Here is a 20,113-nt window from a genome sequence, read left to right as displayed (position 1 = left end):
GACCTGCTCAATTACATTCTTCCATCCATCTCACTTTGATACACTTTTCTCTCTTTTTTTTTATCTTCATATGCTTTATGGTATTTTATTTCTAACATTGTTATCCATCTGACCTCATCAACTCAACCTTTGAGCTTTGATATATACTCGTATGATTTTATCAGTATATCTAACTCTTCTATTGTTTTTATATGTGACACTTATATTTGTGATATCACAGCTGTCATAAGATATTAACATTTGCGTGCACCTATTGAAAGAGACATGGTAGAGCATCTGGCTACCACATGGAAAACCCGGGTTCGAATCCCGGTGAAGGAGATCTGCACTAGGAATTTTTCCAGCCATTTCCCTGTTTCTGCGTGGCCCTGAGGCCCACCCAGCCTCTTAGCAATGGTTACCTAGGGGCAACCCTGGGGGGGGGGAGGGGGTAAAGGTGGCCAGGCATGATGCTGATCACATCATCCCAACTATGGCCGAGATACCTTTACCTTTTTTACCTTGTGCACATATTGACATTCTTATTGTGACATTTTCGTCTATATTTATACATGGCTTCATAAAAACTAAATCTAGTTTAAACATTACACATAAAGGATATTTTAATACATTCTAAAAATTTATTGCTCTTGTTATGATCTGCATAAACTGCCACCCACCAATCAGTCAAGGCTCCAGTCATGTGGATGCATGCAGTGTTGCCAACAGCACGAGAGAAAAACGGGCTAAATCGCACCCAAGATGGAGCTAAAATTCACATCCAAGGGGCTAGATTTACAAATCTTGGGTGTTTTGGTACAAAATTTCTGAAACTCAAGAACCACAACTAATCAACTGTCAATATGAGGGGCATACGCTCAACTAAATTAAATTTTCTTACCTTAAATAATTCATTTCCCCGTAAATTGTGGTGCAGTAAATTACACAAAAGCATTACACATTTTCGGCATATTCCTCCTTCATATACGTGCACACGCACACTCACACACACACACACACGGCCGCACACACAAACTATTCTCTGGTCGAGCCTCACTGTTACGAACGATTCGTCGATTCCGCTTCGCATTTCTGTGAACTTTCAAGGACCAGATGCAATACAACTGAACAAAGATTCGCATTTTCTGGAATCGACGCTATCCGTAATTCGCCTCGGGCTACACAGCATATCAAAACCAGAAACAAGGGGATGTGCACTTGCTACCTGCTCCCCAAGAGGGGTCGCAGGAAGATCTTGCAGGTGCAGAGGAGGGTCGGTTAAGTGAATTCTTCTTTGCAGTTTACTTTACTGAAAATACCATTAAGCATTTCACTACTGAAAGGGCTAGATTTGTAGCAAGATTTCCCTCAGTAGGGCTAAAAAGCCCCTTGGGGCTTCTGCTGAATTTTGGGGCTGAGTACGTACTCAAAAGGGCCAGTTCTGGCCCCAAAAGGGCTAACTTGGCAACACTGGATGCATGGGCACCTCCAGGTAGGGGGGGCACTTCCCCCTCTGAGATTTCTGGAAGGAGTTAATGTAATTCGAATTGTGAAATTGTAGAGATATTTTATAACAAAAAGTATTGTTTTCTGTGACTTACAGGCCGTAAGCTACAGCAACTATTATTATTATTATTGATTGATTGAATTGGTATTTTAAGTCCACTTTGTACACAGTAAGGCTAATCGGTACTGAACCTTCAGTTTAAAGTGGGATCCGAACCACTATGTGCCTCAACTGGGTATCGAACCCGAGACCCCTTGATTACAAGACAACGACGCTACCACTGCACCATCGGGGAGGCCCTATTATTATTATTATTATAAAAAGGGTTACATTTAAGCTTAGTCTATTTCACACTGATTATCTAACTATAAAAAAGCAGTTTTTTTGTCCTACATGAATGAATGTTAAGTATTCAATTATGCAAATTGTATATATACATAATATAGAAATTACAAATGTATGTAATTTAAAAGAAAAACATGAGTAGTAGTAATAATAGTAATAACAAAAAACAATAATAGCAGTAACAATAGCAATAATAATAATAATAATAATTTCTGTGACTTTGCCCCCCTTGAGAAAAATCCTGCGGGTACCCTTGTGTGCATGTAATATGTTTTGTCAGAAAGGCACTTGTTTTCAACACTATATTAATTATTTCACACATTTTCAAATTTATCAGAGATTGTACTAGAATGTCGGAGAACTGTGAGAACAATTAGGTGATAAGAACAACATTGAAACTGAGAATCCTTGACAAGTAAGATTATAAAATTAGTTCCATAAGAGAGAACACGATTAATGGCGCACTAGAGTTATGCGCAAATGATACTTATTTTCTGAACATGTCCTATAAAAATATGATTCGAGGCAATGAAATCAAGCAAGTCATTAAAGAAAATCTGGAAAAATAATTTCTTCATCCCTACTTTTCTCGACTATTTGTAAGCATGTAGGGTTGAACTTGGCAGAATAGCAATATGTTCTCATTAAATATTTAAAGAAATGTAATAGGCTCGGTGTGCCCAAGGGAGGTTGGTGGGGCTCATAACCTACCTCCCCCCCCTTTGACTCGGTATTTTTTTTAAAAAACAAAGAATGTCAAAAAATGTGCTAAAAAGTATACGTAACCCCCTTCGTTTCGAAAATCCTGGACATGCCACTGAATAGGTTATAAGTTTATTTTATTTTACAGATTGCACCTGCATCGTTATATTGTCACCATAAATTGACACAACTATTATCACATATAAATGCATATATTTTTATCATTCACTAACTTAATGTCTAACATATCGTTTACCTCTCGACAGTTGGATGAGGCTTGGATTCCTGGTTGATGTTAAAGGAAAAGTTCCTGTTCGAGTTGTTGCGAGAACATTTGCATCTGGAAAAACTGAGAAGCTGGTGTATCAAGGTTTAGCAGAGCTGGGTTTGCCTAGTGGAAAGGTAAAACGAATATACATATTTATCTGTAACATTAGCAGTGACTAAATAAGTATGAATGATTAGGGTCTCACCTTCAGTACAAGCAGCCTCAGATATATTCTTTCTCATTTGTTTCATTTTCATAATTAACCGAAAGAGAGAAATGCATTTGTTCATGTAACATAAAACACCACTACTAAAAAGAAGTCAGTTGTTAAATTTAGTGTCCTAAATTTGGTACGAGTTTCATAGATCGGAGACACATTAAAATCGGATATTTTGTGTTTCGCATGGTTCGTACTTACCAATTGTGTATTGCGGAACATAGTTCAAGGTGCCATTATGCTTTTTACATGAAAATACAACACTTTTTCTACTAAAATAATGCATTTTTCTAAGTGCTACCGAATGCACATAATGTTTTGATACCACTTACTTTGCGAATATCGCTTCTTTTGTTTTCGAATATCAGTGTTTCCAACCTTCTTCACCAAAAAATTCCTACTATTGTGTTCGTCACGTGTGCAAATTGTACATTATGCACGGGTAGCTGACGGATAGCCCCACAAACCATTCCTATAAGGTTAGGTTAGGTTAGGCAAGCATAGTTAAAAAAAAAGAGGTTGGAAACACTGACATGATTTCGCGGTCAAATAGATACCACGATGAAAGAAAATACCTCGACTAACGTTGGAAACCTTAGAGAAACTCATTTCCGTAAGTAGTTTCTTCTGTAAAAATGAAGAAATGTGTCTCCGATGTATGAAACTGTTACCCTAAATTTGATTGACAATGGCAATTCTTACAAAAAAAAAACTTTTCACAGTAGGTGAATTAATTTTTTTTTTGCTTTGGGGGAGGAGGGAATGCAACAAAATTGGATTTTTTGGGTAAATAAATTATTATTGCTATTTTTTGTATTGATAGTAACGAAAATATTTAGACAAACAATGAATGCATAATAAATCATTCATCTTCTCACACTAATCTCTTTCCCAAACATTGGCTACTGCTGGCTCCACTGAAGTTTTATTTTTCATCTATATTATTCCATTTTAAGAACTTATTAACTTGTTGTATAATAAAATTAGCTGTTTTTATGGAATTAATATTTAAATTCAATCAGTAGAATTATGAGCTTTTGAAAACTATTCATCATCTCATTCTTCTTTACTCCTGTTTTTGCAGCTTTAACACACACAAACTATTAAGTATTATCTTAATAGTAGTTCTGTATAGAATATAAAGTCTGGTTTGCAATAGTTGTATATAATGGTAGTGATTGTATGTGTAACATATGAAAGCACAAAAAAGTTACTTCCTTAAAGAACAAGTTTACAATTGAGAAATATTTGTGTTGCAGACATGAGCTTCAATATGGGTGGGAAGTACTGTAACACATTTATTCTTTACTTTGAATGCAATATGTTTTCATAAATTCCCTTTTCTCATAAAACGCATATCTTTTCTAGGGTGATGTTATAGAACCTGCTGATTTCACGTTTGATAAATTTTATGCTCTCTACCACAAGATCTGTCCTCGAAATGATATCGAAGAACTCTTCCAGTCCATGTAAGTACATTGTGCGAGGAACTTCCAAGGATTTGTTTGTAATTAGAAGGGAGTGGATTTATAGGTGAAAAAATCCTCTAAAATAGGCAGGCAAACAGGCACTATGAATGTTAAGAAGGTCCCAATAAGAATTGGATATGAACTTGTTAATTCATTTCTCCTTGTCACTTATGTGCTTATTAATTTGAAATTTTTGTTATTGTGGTTTCCTTAATTTTACACCATGTATCTCTGTCACGTTTGGTAATTGCATCAAGTAGGAGATGAATGGTGATTAGATTAAATTGATGAAGGGACATGCATGCCCAAGAGAGATTCAGAACCTTCAGTAGTGAGATTGTAATTTGGCCACTGAGGTGGATTTTTTATTTTGATTTACCATTACAATAAATCACTAGATAATTTTCTAAATTTCTTACAGTAAATGAACTTATGGTGCATGTTAAAATGTTTTTGTATTATGAAGAAGTTTTTCTGCACAGCAAGTTTATGGGCAAAACTGTAGGGATAACTAGGAGTTGCTTTTGCGGGATTCCAAGTTGAGCTTGATTACTTCTTAAGACCACACTTTGGCACTGCTTAATGGTCAAGAAAAACAGTGTGGTAATACTTGGCAGTGATCTGAATACTGTTAGTTTGTTAATACTCTGCTTGGATTGATTATGTTTGTACTTACTCATTCACTGCCGCATGCCTACTATCCCTATCACCTGCAACGTGTGCAGGGATTCTCACCAGCAGATTTTCCTCCAAGGGAACGGTTTTGTCGCTGGTTTTTGCAACAGGCCACCACCATATTGGGATTTCTGTCGTCAGTCTTCTTCACCGATGAAGCGACCTTTGATATTATTCCATATTTAAAAATAATTTATGTATTACATCAAATGAGATATTTCAAAATCTGTAAACTGTAAAGTTTACTGTAGAGAGAGCCAATGTAGCTAAAGAAGTGCGAGTAAGCTAAATAATATTTTTTTTTTTTTAAAAAAAAGGCATACTTAGCCAAGATTGTGCAAAATGGGCACTAAGCCTCAAAATAGACATTTATGATCACTGTAAAAATAGATTACAGGTTGAAAACAGCATGAAATGAAAGGGGAAGGAAAGGTGAAGTAGGCAAAAATCTGAAACTAGTAATCAATACTAAGTCATACAAGTTAATGTTAAGAAAGAGTTCAAATTGAACATCTATGGGTAAAATCTGTTAAGTAATATATCTATTGAGCTGTGAGCCTCAATTTAATGTGATAAATGCATTTGGTTTTATGAGATACTCCTCTTATAAATTAATATTTTAACTTGTATTTGTTACTAGTTTATATGTAAGCCTTACAGCATGGGGGGATTCCATATTGTCTCCCCTTCAAATACCACCTTGCATATAATAGTATTGTACCCTGCTTTTGTAAATATATGATATCTCATATTCCTCATTAATATTCGTAAGGCATTGTCATAAGTGTTTATCCTGCGTTAAGGCTTTAGAAGTTACAGTATGTTCAGCATTAAGAATGAAAGTAAAAGAAAGTATTGTTTCTATTTTTATGTGGAGAATTACGCATTTATGATTGACTTCATACATAAACCTATGTTTGCAGATCCCAAGGCAAGGCTGATTACATCGACGTCCAGCAGTTCATATATTTCCTCAATGAAAAACAGAGAGATCCCCGACTGAATGAAATATTGTATCCATTGTATGATGAGAAACGGGCCGCAGAGATCATAAACACGTATGAGCAGAATGAAGAGCTGAAAAATGATAGTAAGAAAACTGAAATAATGTTTAGATTACTTCAGAATAACTGTGCTTAGTAGGAATGACAGATATGATTTTTTTTTCCTGATACCAGTAAACTACTAATATAAAATCTACTGATAATGATAACCAATAGTCTATAGATTTGTTTTAAAATTTCAAACTTTCATGAAAAACTGTTTTTGGTTTATTGTTAAAATTGCATATATTTTTTTACTGATTTGCTATATCTATAAATAGCCTGTAATTGAGTACAAAATACCACATTTTTCAATAATATATGATGAATATAAACAGAGTAGTATTTGAAAAATTTCCATTGGGGAAAATTTCAGTAACTTCTCTTTAAGCCTCAGGATATCATATAAATTTTGTGTGTGTGTGTGTGTGTGTGCTTCTCCAAATTGCCAAAAATCAGTGACCAGAGTGATATTCCATCCTGTTGCTTCTTCGAGTACCACCCTAATTTTGTAAAGTAGTTGTCTAATATACGCTTCCTTTTTCCGAGACAAAAACCTATCGCAATCACATGGAATCAGATTCTGAAAATTTACCCTGGTATACCACAACAATTCTTATTTATTGTATGTATTTATTGCATATTAATTAGAGTCATTAGAGGAAATACATACAAACTGATAAAATCTTTTCTCAGGGATAGACCACAGTACACCCATACTGAAAACTCCGTGGTTTACAAAATTATATCTGACACTGAATATGCAAAAACAGGGAGTCCCTCAAGGCTTCATACTAGGCCCGCTACTGTTCATACTATATACCATCGACTTACCCGCCCCAGACAATACAAATATTTTAACATATGCAGATGATACAACCATAACTTGCAGTGCAAATATACAAGAACAATTAGAAAGACAAACCTACATATCAGTAAATATAATAACTCAGTACTTAAATTCATATAACTTGAATATAAACTATCAAAAAACGATGTATATGGCTTTCAATCCTGGAAATAAACCCAATTTTGATAATATAAACTTACAAATAGATCAAATATCAATTATGAAAATCCAGTTAAATTTTTAGGTTGAGTTATTGATGACAAATTAAGATGGGCGTATCATATTGACCAGGTATGCAAAAAAGAAGGGAAAAACTTATATCTCCTAAAACTCCTAACACAATATCATGTGTCTGAAATAAACACAAATCTATACTATGGACTTGTATATCCATACCTACAATATTGCATAATAGCATGGGGAGGAGCTGTGCAGGAATACACTCAAAGATTGCTTACTCTACAGAAAAGAGAAATACGGTATATGTTCAAAATACCAATTAGAAACTCATGTAGAGAATTATTTAGGGAAAATAAAATTATGACCATATATTTCCTATATATTTATAAAGTAATTGAATATATACTAAAACACCGTAAATTAGATAAAAATTCGACCGTCCATCAGCACAACACATGTCAAAAAGAGAACTTCCACATGCAAGCACACAGACTTGCTCTTTCAGACAAATCACCTCATGTTGCGTGAATAAAATATCATAACAAACTTCCCACATACATCAAACAAATTACAGAAACTCACAAGAAACTGAAAGCAATTAAACAGTATTTAACAGATATACCTCTATATAATCTCAATGAATTTAAATAGTTAAACTAGATTAGTAAATCGAAGCATTTAAATTATTTTGATATTGTATGTCTCCTATATTTGGATTTTCTCTTTTACAAGTTTAGTATGTGTTTAACCCATATGATTTATTTGCATTTTTGTGTTTGCATTTTGTTCTTTTCATTGTAATTCTACTCCATTTGTAATATTTAGTATTGTATGACATTTTCCACAGCCATGGATATGGGTCTACGGAAATAAAGAATTTATTATTATTATATAATAGAAATAAAAACCAATTCAGGGATGCAAGAAAAACAAAAACAGAAGTCCGACAGATTTAAATTTTCCTGCAAATTTCTATATATATGATCGGTAAACTAGTTAATGTGGGAGAATAATCAGTAATGGTTAATTTTATACCTGTACTTATCAGTATAAATTTTATATTAGTATGCTAATATATTAGTTGAGCAATAGACATATCAAAGTTTGTATTTTTTCAAATATGGTTTCTGTCTTCCAATATATGTAGAAATTTATTAATTCAGTTTATTTGCAAGTATAATCTAGATGGGAATATGTAGATATTCTTCAGATATTGTTTATTGTTAAACACACATGAAGCATGCTTAAAAAGGTTTCTAAACTTGTTCTTGCAGAAAAGTTGAGCAAGGATGGTCTCATCCGTTACTTGATGTCAGACGAAAATGCACCAGTATTCTTGGACCGGCTTGATATCTACATGGACATGGACCAGCCTCTTTCCCATTATTATATTAATTCCTCACACAATACATACCTCATTGGGCGTCAGTTTGGAGGGAAGTCTTCTGTTGAAATGTACCGACAAGTATTATTGGCTGGTTGCAGGTATGCTATATTTAACTGCTTGGTTTACACCTCAATTTCCTTCTTTTGGGGGGGCATATTTTTTTTAATTCTATTTTTATTAAGACAATATAGGTGAAAAAAAGCAATCAAATAATACACTATCTACCAAAAAGTAATTGGGCACCTATGATGGTGGTTAATTTAGTATCTAATTTGAATCATTTAGTATCATTTAGTGGGACCACTGGTGGTTGTTGGTGGCACAATGAACTCACAGGCATACTGTACAATACTAGACAATGCTCCCAACCTTGTGACATTTTTACGGAATGGACCCCTGTTACTTCCAGGATGACAATGTTAGGTGGCATGTTTCGGAGGCTACTATGCAGTGGTATGCCGACAACAATGTTCACCGATTGGTCTGGCTTGCACAGAGTCCTCATCTCAATCCCATAGAACACCATTGGGAGGCATTGGACTGGTGGGTGAGGTCTCGGGAGATGCGGCCAAATTCCATTGTCCAGCTGAGTGAGATCTTGCAAGAGGAATGGCGACACATTCCAATGGACGTCCTCCACAAACTAGTCGAGAGCATGCCTAACAGAGTGGCTGCTGTTATAGCAGCAAGAGGTGTCTCCACGAGGTTCTAACAGGATTCGCACCACCAGACAACCATTTTGTACACGTGCCCAATTACTTTTTTGGTAGATAGTGTACAACATGAATTAATGATACAATGTTATGGTGATAATTTTCTCATTTTACAGCACTCAATGCCATTGAACCTGACAAACTTGTAGAGACATTAAGTTGTCCTGTTTCTTTAGTCAGTTATGACTATTTTGAGATATTTCTCCATATGTGTGTACTGTGTGATGGTGGGATGAATGTGGGATGGAAACACTGACTTCTTTAACTCTTTCATTGCTGCAAGCAACTTCGGTTGATTTTTTCAATATGAGTAACTTATGGAAAGCGACTGCAGTAGATTTAAAATATTCTCATTTCTGCTGGTGTCGAGCAAAGTCACAGAAGCACAGGACAAAGCATTACCACAACATGCTGCCATCTAGTGTGTGACATTTGAACTATTTTCCAAAGAAATAACTTTGGTTACGATTAAATTTAAAACATGTAACATCGTGTAAATGTAAATAACAATGGCAGCACATAAAGTTTTGACACACTCTGATCATAAGAAGGTGAGATGATATATCAGACAATGAATTTAGTGGATAGAATGTAATTAGTGCTGGAGGAGGAGAAGAAAATGAATGATTATTGCTTACAATGATCATTTATCCACTCAGTGGCATGCATAGGATATTCCAAATGGAGCTTACATATACCTTTTTTAATAGTCACCCCTCATTTTGCCATCTTATCGTGCCTTTGGCATTCTGTTTTTGGGGCCAGCCCCAGTGGCGGAGTGGTTAGCACATCGTGCTATGATGCCAGGGGTCCTGGGTTTGAATTTTGGCCTGAGCATGGATGTTTGCGAGTGTCCATTCATCAATTTTATATCATCACTCATCCGCCACCTTCACAAATTAGCCAAAAGTAGCACAAGAAGCAAAGTAAAATAAAGCAAATCAATCAATATTTGGGAATACTGGACCAAAGGGGGGTTATGACCCCCCCGACCCTATGGTCCTTTGTTCAAAGAATAGTTGTAGTATTCATATTAGTACTTTAGAATACTTTTTTTTTCCAAATTTATGCAATTCTGAAAATATCCCCCAAAACTACTATGAGCGGCAAAATGCCGCAGTGAAAGAGTTAAGGAAAAATCAGTAAAATCCCAATAACTGCATAAGTAAATCTCCAGATTTTGTCTCATTCAGAAAATATTTAAGTACTTAGTTTAATTTGCCTAAATTGGCAGACAATTTTTTCAATATGGTGGTGGTTGCACATATCAGATTTATGGGGACTATTAGTATGTTTTGTGACATGCTTTCAGGAAGATATGTATCAAATTTCATCTGCTTGGAGATTTTTTCCAACTGCTTCTTGCCTTGTAATTTACTGTTTGATGTCGTGTACCAGATGTTTCAGAAATAATTGAGGGCATCTTTAGTCAAAATGAAAATAAATGTCTGATGAAAGGAGCATGTGTTCTCCTGAAACGTCACAAAGAAAAAACTGTTTTCTTATGCTTGTGATAACCGTAAACTACAGGAAAATAATTCTATAATGCAAGCAATGTGTACATACAAGAAAAACTACAATAATTGAGGGGTAAGCAAATTATTGAACTTACGTTAATAAAAACCTGTCCAGAACGAATGAGGAACGCAAGCAGTTTGTGTGTGTAGGTTTTGTTAAGTTGAGAGTTCGCATTCCTGCCGCTAGGTGACACTCACATTTCTCTCAGTGTTTTGTTCAATCTTTTGGTCCCCAAGATCACTTGACCTTACACCATGTGACTTCTTTTACAAAAACAGGGTATTCGTCTCACCGATACCACGTGATATCGCAGCCCTAAGGGAGCGTATCATCCCAGCGATGGACGCTATCGACAGACCCATGTTGATGCAAGTGTGGCAAGAACTACGTAGACTATCGTGTCAATGTGTGCTGTGTCACCCATGGTGCATGCATTGAACATTTGAAGGTGTAAAAAGAAAGTAGTAGTAGTCTGGTTTCATCAATAATCTGGCCGTGGCTCGACAGCCCTGGAAGGGCCTTAGCCTATCTCCTGACTGCCAGTCTCCCTCCCACAATCCTACCTAGAGGTGCGGAGTTCTTCAACCGGTAATGGGGTGACATGGGGTCAGCACGTCGAACCCTCAGCCATTATAAATTTCCTAGACTGGATTACGCTACTCATCGTAGCTCCCCAATTTCCTCACGATGGTGGGTTGCCAGCAGTCCTATACACAAGCCGAAAACCCAGAGACTGAACCCATGCCATCCTGCAGTCGGAGCACAAAGCACAGTGCCTTAGACCACACAGCACAGAGGAGAACAGTTTCATTAACTTAAGTTCAATACTTCACTTGTATTACATTTTTGTAACCCCTCAAATATTTCTGAAACACCCTGTATATATTTATATTTTTCTTTCTAGGTGTGTGGAGTTGGATTGCTGGGATGGTAGAGGAGAAGATGAAGAACCTATTATTACACATGGAAAAGCAATGTGTACAGATATAATTTTTAGGGTAAGCAAACTACTTAACATCAAAAACAATGAACCTGTGTTTCCTGTTCTGTTGCTACCAAGGGTGTTTGAACTGGATTTCTGAAGATATTTACATTAAAGTTAAATTTGAAAAAATATGCAATTTAAAAGAAAACATGACAGTGAAACTAAGACCTTAGAAGTATGGGATTAAACAAATGCAACAATTAAAAACAAAATTCTGCAACTATGGGATAATTTGACATGTGTATACATATGGAGAAATGATTACTAATGACTAGAGCCCGGATGTTCAGGCACTGAAAAGTATTAAAAATGGCAGGCAAAAAAACAACGAAAAGTTGAAAAAAAGGCAGTCAAGTTTCAGAAAGAGGCAGTGAAAATTGAAGAAGAGGCATTAAAAATTGAAGAGAAGGACTTAAATTCTTCTTAAATCTTTAAAAATGTATTTACAAATTAACCTGAAATTAGTAAATATTATTGAGCTGTTGTTACGTAGGGTAAACAATTCGGATTTTACTTTCAATATTTACGATGCCCAGCAAAATGGCTCCTTTTTAAAATCTAATTTAGTTGCTTTGAATTCGCACGTGACAGATGCGTACGTCAATAAAAATTTGCTTGCTGCACAACAAAAACAAGCACCACATACACTTAGTTGTATTTTTAATCTTACCTGGGCCAAAACAAAGAAACAAATACAAAAACACACAGTAAAAGTAATGCTTCAATGAATGTTTTTTTTTTTTTTTTTTTTTTGTTAATTTGCAGATTTAGCACAAATACAAATAAACACACAACTCAAAGATATTGCAACAATAAAATTTAAGAAAATGCATTTCCTGTTTTGCTTCAGGAAGGTAGTCAGTCGGTTGCGTTGTTGTTTCTGCAAAACCGATAATGAATGCAATGTTGCCAAACTGCCTGGTATTGAATTTAAAACTTGTGCATGAATTGTTGCTGTGTACGTGGTGCCGTTTGAATAACAAGGGTTATCGAAAAACAAAATCAAATGGAAGAAGAGAAATATAATTTTAAAAAAAATGCCTTGTCAGAATGACAAAAGAGGCAAAAAAAGGCAAAAATGTTTGAAAAAGGCAGCGAACGGTGAAATAGGCAAAAAAAGGAAACATAAAGTATTGTTCAGAATGTTAAAAACCTTCGGATCGGTGTATTTTTGTGTTCAATTTTTGTCTACCAGCATCAGAAACAAATAGGCATTTTGCCTAATATCCAGTCTTGACTAATAACTTTCTATTCTTTTAAAGAAGAATCATGCATTGTTTATTAACAGGCTTTGATTTTTCAAAGTAAAGAAAAATATGAGTTACTAGGGTTGTTCCATTAAGTAGTGAATTTAGTTTTAATATTTGCATTGTCTCTATTAAAAGATTAACAAGTAACTTATTTTGGTTTCTTTTCAGGATGTTATTTATGCGATTCGAGATACTGCTTTCGTAACGTCCGACTATCCTGTGATTCTTTCTTTTGAAAACCATTGTACTATAGCTCAACAATACAAGCTTGCAAAATACTGTGATGATATTCTTGGGGACTTGTTATTAAGGGAACCCCTACCAGAGTGCCCTGTACGTATCTATTATATCACTTTCTTTAATGAAGTAGTGTAATGTTAAATAATAATACATATATTTTTATGACTTAACTATTGTGATGCATCACTTGTTTGTAAGAAAACATGCTTAAATTTAGTCATTCCTTGCAACTGGAATCATTGCTTTCATATTTGCACTAAAAAAAAAAAAATAATAAAAAAAGTAAAAGAGATGAGTGTTGAGTTAAATTAAGTTGTTTGTGTGTACTTGAAATTTATTGAAAATGGCTGGGGCAAGTGTGGAAATTTGTTTAAACAAAATTACTAGAATCCTGATTTTTGCATTTGTATTAAAAAGAAAAATGTCATTTTTCTGTTTCTTGAGGCAGCTAATTGCAGTGATACGAATGAATGGAGATTAGATGAAATTAATGAAGGAATGTAACACCCAAAAGAGTATCCAGGCTTTTGCTAGGACTCAAATTCTGGATCATTGGTGACGAAATCTCAAGTTGACCACTCAAAGTTGTTTGGAAAAGAAACATTGATCTGCCCCTTCTAAATCCATACTGTACCTCTCTCATGTTCAGCTCTGTTACTTCCCTTACTATTTTCTCTAATATTTTCTCATACACCTTTGCTGAGTGGCACATTACTGTTATTCTTCTGTAGTTTTTACATTCCTTTCTGTCCTCTTCTTGAATATGGGAACTATTAGTCCCTTTGTCCAATCTCTTGGCACTTCCCTCTCTTGCCACACTGTTTTCACCAATCACTCCTGCCTGCTCCTAGTATCATTTCCACAGACACTTCCAGGTGCTCTACCTCTCATTCTGTTCAGTGCTTCCTCCACTTCTTTCCATGTGAGATTCATTTTTTCTTTGTGTTTTCTTTTTCCTTCACTTCTTCAGGTTCCTTTTTTCACGTTCAGCAATTTTCAAAATGATTTCTCCACATTCTCCTTATTTGTTCATCCTCTTCTACAACGTTTCCCCTTTATCCCTTATCTTACAGCTGTCTCCTTTTTCTCTTCTCTTTTCTCTCACTAATCCATACAATACTGTCTTGTTCCCATCTACATCTTCTTCTAGCATTCTTCTTTCCTCCATTACTACTGTTCTTGCCTCTTGCTTCTTTTCCATGTACTCTTTTCGTGCATTTTGTGATTTAACTTTAAACCATTTTCTAAATGCATAATTTTTGTTTTCCACTGTTTCTTTCTTTTCTTGCTTGCCCATCCACATACCTTTTCGGCTGCCTCTACTAATTCTGTTTCTACCCCTTTGGGTACATCTCTTGGCACTTTAGTATGCAATATTTTTTGATATTTCCCTTTTATCATCTTATCCTTCAATTTCCACTCTTATTCTTCTCTGTTGTTCCTCCCTTATATCTTTAATTTTCAATCCCCTCACATCTCTTACTAGTAACCTGTGGTCACTAAGTTCTCACTGGGTATTACTTTAATGTTGTTCATTATCTTCTTTACTTCCTTGTTTACCAATATATAATCTATTACAGACTTTTGTTCATTATTCCAACTGTATCTTGTAATCTTATGGCTGTCATATTTCTTCTTAAACCAGCTATTACCTACTAACAGTCTATTTCTCTTACAAAAGTCCAGTAGCCTCCTTCCCTCCTCATTTCTCTGTCCCCATCCACCCGCTCCAAGTATTTCCGTATACTCTGTCCTGTCTCTTCCCACTTGTGCATTAAAATCAGCCATCCCAATTTGCCACTCCTATCCTACATGTTCTTCCAAGTCTTCTTCAAATTCTTCTTTCTCCTCCTTTGTACATCCTGTTTGTGGGGGTACACTTGGATTATTTCTATTACGTTTCCACTTACAATCATTTTTAGTTTTATTATTCTGTCATTTACCCTCTCTACTTCCTCACTTATTCCACTTTTGACCACAAATCCAACCACACTTCTCCTGCCCTCTTCGGTACCTGCCCAGTACAGCTTATAGTCTTTCCTCAGTTTCATATATCTTCTTCCTTTCCATTTCATTTCATTCATTACAAAGACGTCAATTCCTCTTTCCATTAGATCCACAATTTCTTCAGACCTTCCTGTCAGCGTTCCAATATTCAATGTCCCTATTCATAGCCTGCATTGTCTCCAATTTCCAGTCCGGCTTGCTTCTCTATTTACTCGAATTTTTATGCTTTCAGCTGTCTGCTAATCGGGCCTGTCACAGCCTACACCTGGGTGGTGGGGCTGCCACCTGTAGGTTCTCGGGTACACCCTTGTTTTTCTGTTGGGGTTACCACTCCCTTGGGGTTACCACTCCCTTAGCCTTTCTGGATCACTCCAGACCCACAAGGCAGTGGGGGAAAACACTTTTATGGCGGTGTTTATTTGCCATGACACAAGGTTGTTGATGTGTGTATCTGTGGTATTTGCTGAGTGTCCATATCACTGGACACCCTCCACACCCTGATAGCCGTGCCAACTCGATCCGGGACTGCTTATTTGAGTTTCCCCTTATTTGCAGCTCCCCCTCATATCTGAGGGGGGTTTCACTATCTGGCACCTGTGACCTGTCCAGTAGCTAAGGCTTGCCCTGGAAATGTACCCTTAAGTGTGTCAAGAGCATTGGACATGAGTCTTCTGGAATATTCTTCCATTTTAAAAATTTAAACAGACTGAAATCGTGAATTGTTGTCTGCTCTCCCAACCGGGGAATTTTAAAAAATTAAATTTACATATCCTCAGTACTTTGTCTTAATAATACTTAATAAAATTAATTTGTGCAAGTGAAAGGTATTTCCATATTGTTATTTTGCATTATTCTTCAGAATGTCAATAATACATTTGCTGACAGTGTCAGAAATATAAAAATCATGCTGCAAGAATGATTTTATTACGTTAAACAGGGAAGATATAAAAGATGAAAGTTTGAAAGAAAAAAATGATCATAAAAAGGGAACCCAAAGATCTTGTGAAGGAGGATACCTCTGTCCAAACAATCAAATCCATAACACAAGACAATTAATACTAATTAACAAATAAAAAAGTAAAAACGAGAACTAGAAGGTACAAAAAGATGAAGGCAATGTAAAACACCATCATACTCTGCTGAGCCCCCTCACACCAATAACACATATCTATGTAAAGGGGAAGCTTATATGAATGCCATAATGTATACTATTTAGTATTAACAACTTAGTTCACACTGGAAAAGAAAATGTAGTGAAAAGGATCACACTTTAGAGAAAGTGAGAGCAAATGTTAACAAATTGCATATCTTCACAGCTTGAATCTGGTGCCCCTCTGCCATGTCCAAACTTGTTGAAGAGAAAAATCCTGATTAAAAACAAACGCTTGAACCCAGAAGTTGAAAAGGCAGAACTGGAGTTGTTCAACCAGGGTCAGTTCGTGGTGGCTGAAGATGAGGAGAAAGAAGATGCATCGGCACCTGTTCCTACTGTTCCTCCAACAGAAGAGAAGAAGGTAAGTTGCACGTTGCCAAGCAAATAAATGCATGACCTTCCATTGATTGGAATGCATAACATGGAAGCATGGGGGAAAATTTGAAAGGAAAATGTACTTAAGCTGATTGAGTATGTAACGTAGAAACCAGGTTACTCAACCAATCCAGTTACTTCCTGTATTTAATTTTTTAATACAGATGTGCTATTTCTATTATTTGCTTTATAACTGGTTTTGACTCTGTGTGAGAACACCATAACTTGATATTTTAATTTGTATCAATAGATGCAAATACAAATTTGAAAAACAAAAGCATGCCAATCAAACAAATCCTACGTAATATAGTAATTTTCAAAGCTTACAGCAGTTGTGTTTACGTGACATATGCCACTAAAACAGAGCTTTCTCATGTTGCCCACATAATTAGCCTTTCCACAGATGCATGCACTATTTTCACATACACTCTGTTCACAAACCACAATACTACAGTGCATAAGTTATCACGCTTCGAGTTATGCCACAACAATAAGTTTAGTACAATTTTTCATCAATATAGACACTTAGAAAAGCGATAAAAATTATAAGCAGCATGATATTAGTCATTAATTAATTTCTTCATATTCCAACATGATGCTGACAGTAAGGTAACGAGGCTTGTAATGAAGAAACGTGTGAATATCTCTTGTAGTTTTCATTTTATTTATGATGAAAGTGAAGCGTTGACTGTGGGAGACCTGTGTTCAATTCCCAGGTTGGGTGATCTTAGGTGGGAAGTTTTCATACTATGTCCCTGCATAAGGCAGCTCTGGGGTTCACCTAGCCTCTGATTTAAAGAAGTACGTGCGAAAAAAAGGTGGCCAAGTGTGGTATCGAACACATCACCTCCACAAAGTTAGTGAGTTGAGACATTGGGAGTGTGTGGAACTCCTACTTCCAGCATCCCTCTATGAGCCTCTGTAGTTTGTCGCAATGTGCAAGGAAACATTTTACCTATTACGATCGAAGTAACCTACAGAAATTGGCTGTACCCTGCTTTTGTCTGTGAGCCAACCATAGTGATCTTTAAATTATTCTCGAAATTAATTGTATTACAAAGACATAGTTTCAATCCCAAGTCTTGAACAAAAGCCTTATGTGGGAATGTGTTCACATATTTATATCTGCGCAGCTTTGTATTATACAATGAGTCCTCCTTTGCAACATCGACTACACAAACTTTTCAGTTCTATGTACAATTTAAATGAAATGACTCCTTTCAATCATCATCTTCATTGTGATTGACCTAATACAATAGAGGATTGACATAAACAGAAAACCCAAACAATACAATTCCAATTATGCATATAATCTTGTTTTATTGTATCAATTCCACTGAAACATTACTGATAAGTTCTTATGTCAAATTGATTCTCAAATTTACATTTCATAATTATCATATATTGTTCATAGTGTGCACAACATACAAACCAACCTCAGTAACAAATTAATATAAGTTTAAAGATATTAACCTGCAGTTTGGCACACACATCTTATTATGTATGCAAAAAAGAAATATTTTTTCTTATGAGTATTTAAAGGTATTGTTTTGGTATAATACTGTATTCTTTGGAAACTTATTGCTTCTTAAATGTGATGGAATTTATTTTCTAATTCCCTTTTTATTATATATTTTATCCTTTACATTTACAAATGTAAAATTATATTTTGAAGTTTATCTTTTAATATATTATTTGCTGGTTAAATAAGCTAAAGAGAATTACCCACTTTAGTGTAATGATGATTCCAGTATCTAACAGGGAAAAAAATCACACAATGAAGTTTAATGGCTTAAGTTATTAAATCATTTTTATTTCATTCTGTTATCTGCCATTTATTATTTTTTTACCTCCTAAAACTGATCTCTATATGTGGATCAGATTGCATTTTGCTAAGTTTTAATAAACACAAGCCATGGCTGTAGTGAGTAACCGATTACGATTAGTGTTAGCGTATCTTCATTGAAGGTTTGTAGTGGAATCCATTTGATAATGGATATTCAATAATATCCTTAGAAGTTACTATGATGAGAAAGATAGATATCCGATATGCATCTAAAATAGTTTCAATTGTATTTTTATCATCATCTAGAGTGGTGTAGAATAAAATATATTGTGTAATTTAAATTGATACATTAAGTAATATAATACTTAAAATGTTCAGTAAATTTTCATGTTGCAATGATGATTGAATCTCTCCTTTGTACTGCTTTGACACATTTTGCTTTGACACATTTTTGTTTTTATTTTAAATCTAAGCCAATGCTATTCAATGTAATTTTTATAATAATCTTTATAGCTATTGATTGATATTACATATTTCAATTAAAAGAAGTGAAAAATGACACAAAGTAGATACATTACAAGATACCACAAGTGTGAAGTTTATTACAATTTATGTATTTTGAAGTTGAGTAAATACTTATCGTTCTATCATATTTTTTTACTAAAAGTACAGTGATGAAATCATGTTTTTTTTCTTCAATTTTGCATTGATTATGTAGTGAAATGGTGAACAAGTCTCTTAACATAAGAAGCACAAGATAATTGTCTATGTATTACTTCTGTCTTATTTTTTCACTTTGAATATTCATTTAGAAAAATAGTATGATATTTTGAGAACCAGTCCTGAAGAGGAACTTTATGTTATGACAACATCATGAATAAATTTAAATAACTAAAATAATAGCAATCAATAGTGATTGTAATACCTAAATAGTGCTCATTATTCTTGTTATATTTAATCGTAATCGGTAGATATCTATTTCAAAATTTCAAAAAATATCTTCGTCATATTAGTGCAAAAAGAACATTTGCAGTCTTAATTGCATATTTCAATTATTTTTTTGTAATGAAATGTATATATTCTTTACTAAACATTAGAATTAAGAAGTAGCAAGGGAAACTTTGATCATAATGTTAGTTCATTGTTACCGATGTGATGTTAGCATTATATTATGACAGTATTTTACAGTATTGCATGCTGCAGCTAAACATTGTGTGATTTTAAGTTTGTTTCAAATAAATTTGGACATTGTTAAATGCAGAGCTAGTATTTGTTTATGTATAAATGCATGCAATAACTTTATTTAAATGTTAAGGAAAAAAAAAACTCATGGTAAAACTTAGAGTTGGACATATTTTCTTCATACAGTACTGTGAAGATTTATAAGCATGCATGTATGTTGTTATAAGAAGAATTTTTTTTCATAAATCAGCTGTGGAAGTGTTGTCTTGTAAATGCTATTAC

The 20,113-nt window shown here is 34.8% G+C and overlaps 1 protein-coding gene across 6 annotated transcripts in view; it reads left to right on the top strand.

Moving 5' to 3' along the window:
• Positions 1-20,113, top strand: part of LOC145980779 (1-phosphatidylinositol 4,5-bisphosphate phosphodiesterase-like) — a 219,587-nt gene that overhangs the window by 155,832 nt on the left and 43,642 nt on the right. For all 6 annotated transcript variants that reach the window (XM_083113852.1, XM_083113856.1, XM_083113853.1 and 3 more), the window contains 7 exons: positions 2,800-2,935; positions 4,387-4,487; positions 6,086-6,252; positions 8,510-8,720; positions 11,758-11,851; positions 13,257-13,421; positions 16,652-16,849. In XM_083113852.1, coding sequence (XP_082969978.1) covers positions 2,800-2,935; positions 4,387-4,487; positions 6,086-6,252; positions 8,510-8,720; positions 11,758-11,851; positions 13,257-13,421; positions 16,652-16,849 — 1,072 coding nt within the window. The remainder of the gene's footprint in view (positions 1-2,799; positions 2,936-4,386; positions 4,488-6,085; positions 6,253-8,509; positions 8,721-11,757; positions 11,852-13,256; positions 13,422-16,651; positions 16,850-20,113) is intronic.

Source organism: Lepisma saccharinum, chromosome 28 (genome assembly GCF_977018435.1).
Source record: "Lepisma saccharinum chromosome 28, izLepSacc3.1, whole genome shotgun sequence".
NCBI lineage: Eukaryota > Metazoa > Arthropoda > Insecta > Zygentoma > Lepismatidae > Lepisma > Lepisma saccharinum.
This window is presented reverse-complemented; position numbering and strand designations above follow the sequence as displayed.